Source organism: Gordionus sp. m RMFG-2023, chromosome 3, assembly GCF_954871325.1.
Source record: "Gordionus sp. m RMFG-2023 chromosome 3, tfGorSpeb1-WG-v2, whole genome shotgun sequence".
Taxonomy (NCBI): domain Eukaryota; kingdom Metazoa; phylum Nematomorpha; class Gordioida; order Chordodea; family Parachordodidae; genus Gordionus; species Gordionus sp. m RMFG-2023.
Window position 1 is genome coordinate 32,453,056 of NC_088777.1, and position 2,305 is coordinate 32,455,360.

A 2,305-nucleotide genomic window follows, 5' to 3' on the forward strand; every position below is an offset into this window, starting at 1 on the left:
TTTAAACATTCATTCTTAGTGGTACACAACTAATTTTCTAGCTGGCAAAACGTCAATAGATTATCTTAATACATAAATCAATTAAAACATGGGGAGCAAACAAAGAATTAGGTTAATGAATGAAAAATATCAGAAAACTGTTGCGCAAGGAGGTACATTGAGCAAGAACGTAATATATATTGTATGTGAATTTTTTCTAAATTCTCTGTTACATTAGATAAAGCAACAAGGTCCACCAGTCGGTAAAGGACTTTTGGCGTTTTTCATATTTGTAGTTTGTGGCTCTGGTATCTAATTTTTATTATGTTTTGATGTATTGTATTTCCTCATAAAATTTAGCCATATTTCAGATAATACAAAGCATAAGAGGTGGATTTTAAATGGAAAATAATATTGGAATATATATTGCAATATGTTTTATTATTTATGCTCATTATTTATTTAACATATTTACATTATATCATTCATTCCTTTTATTTTATCCAAATGTTTTAATATATAAGATGGAAATTAATTTTTATGGGAAACAATAATTAAATAAATTTTTAAATATCTTTAATTATGTTATCTTTTTCAGTTTGAGATAATATTTGATAACTAAAAGATTGTTTGAAAAATTTAACAATATATTCATCATTTAAGTATTAAAACTTATTTGTAATGAACTAGATGTATTGAGTAAATTAAATAATCTTAAAAAATATACCAATGTTTAGAAATAGTCAAGTACTAGAAGAATCACCAAGATTGCATTTGCAGAATAAATTTTAGTATGCGATTAACAAATAATCAAGAAAAAATTAAATAATAAATCATTAGTAAATTTAACCCCTACATGTATTGAAATATTTAAGAGCCCTGGACTACAAAAATATATATAAAGCAATGATGTTAAGGTTTCATTTAATCAATTTCTTAAAATAAAAATAATATTACCTAAGTGTGCAGTGCAAAATTGAACATTTCAATACATAATTTGCAAATGCTACATTTTAAATGCATTCATTTAAATTGGTTATCTTTTTTTTGTTTTAAATTTCGACTTTTCCTATTTAAAATATATATAAATTAATTTCAATTTAATACGTTTTTTTATTTGCCTTTTGAAATACTGCATTGAAATGTTCAATTTGTGTGCACTCTAAGCCTTAAAATTTTGACAATAGATGTCTAAACCTTTCTGCCATCTCTGGGCAAAATAGCTAAGTTTAGGTAATATATCAAATTTGCACAGCAGAACCCTTTAACAACATTACTACTATTACAAAGGCTTGGATCCTAAATCAGTTTATTTAAATAAGAATTTTTATAGGATTCTGATAGTTAAAATAAACTATCAAATATTAAGTCTTGATTAGAGGTCTATAAATGGCAAAATTTTTAGGCCAGCCCAGTGGGAATTTATTAATTTTTACCTGGTCCCTGTTTCAAGTTTTGGCTAAGGTTGCTCAGCCTGGATTAATAATTATTTTGAGGGGACTGGTTAAATTAAAAACTATATATCTTATGAATTATCAGAATTTTACAAAAATATATTAAAAAATCAGCCTGGATTGTTAATTTTTTGCTTGGCCCAAATAAAGAGCCAGACTTTGCAGACCTTTACCTGATATAAAATATATAGAATAATTTTATAATTACTGTCTCAGTATAGGATCATTATTGTAAAATATGTAGCCTGGAGCACCACTTTATCTCAAAAAGGAGCTAGCTATCACTCCCAATTTGTGGTGCTCCAGTATTTAAAAATTGAGAGTGGTTAGCTCTTTTTGAGATAAAGTGGAGGAGTTCCCCTCCTTTGCTTCTTTAATTATACTGCATTCATTAAAAATAATCTTAATATTAAATGTTGATCCAAGTTGTTATTTATTAGGGATGTACCGATATTTTTATCGGATCGGGCCGATATTTCACCCATTTTAAATATCGATTATCGGCCAATATTATAAAATTTGATCCGATATAAAATGGCTTTTTAACAAAATATATAAAATAAAAAAAGTTATATCTAAAATCATTTATTTTTATAAATAAAATCAAAATCCATATGTATATTTTTTAAATAATAATAAATTAATAAACATTCTGCCATATTGTTATTTTTTTGCTCATTCTGTTTATAAAATTGTGTGATAATCTTTTCAAAATCAGTTTTTAATGAAGGTGGTTATATTGACGGTTACCATCGCCGCAGGCTGATCTCTTATAAATTAATTTTGGTATTTCTAAAAAAAATCTTGATATATTAATGTTAAATATTTATATCAAATTTCATATAAATTTGTTTATAACTCATTATGTATAT

General features: G+C 25.4%; 1 protein-coding gene across 1 annotated transcript; it reads left to right on the forward strand.

Annotated features, from left to right (window-relative positions):
* LOC135926553 (stress-associated endoplasmic reticulum protein 2-like) lies at positions 1-559 on the forward strand. The gene is given in 2 exon segments (XM_065462472.1): positions 1-287; positions 340-559. Coding segments are annotated over 2 exon segments (240 nt in total). The 5' UTR covers positions 1-88; the 3' UTR covers positions 381-559.
* The last annotated feature ends 1,746 nt before the right edge of the window (positions 560-2,305 follow it).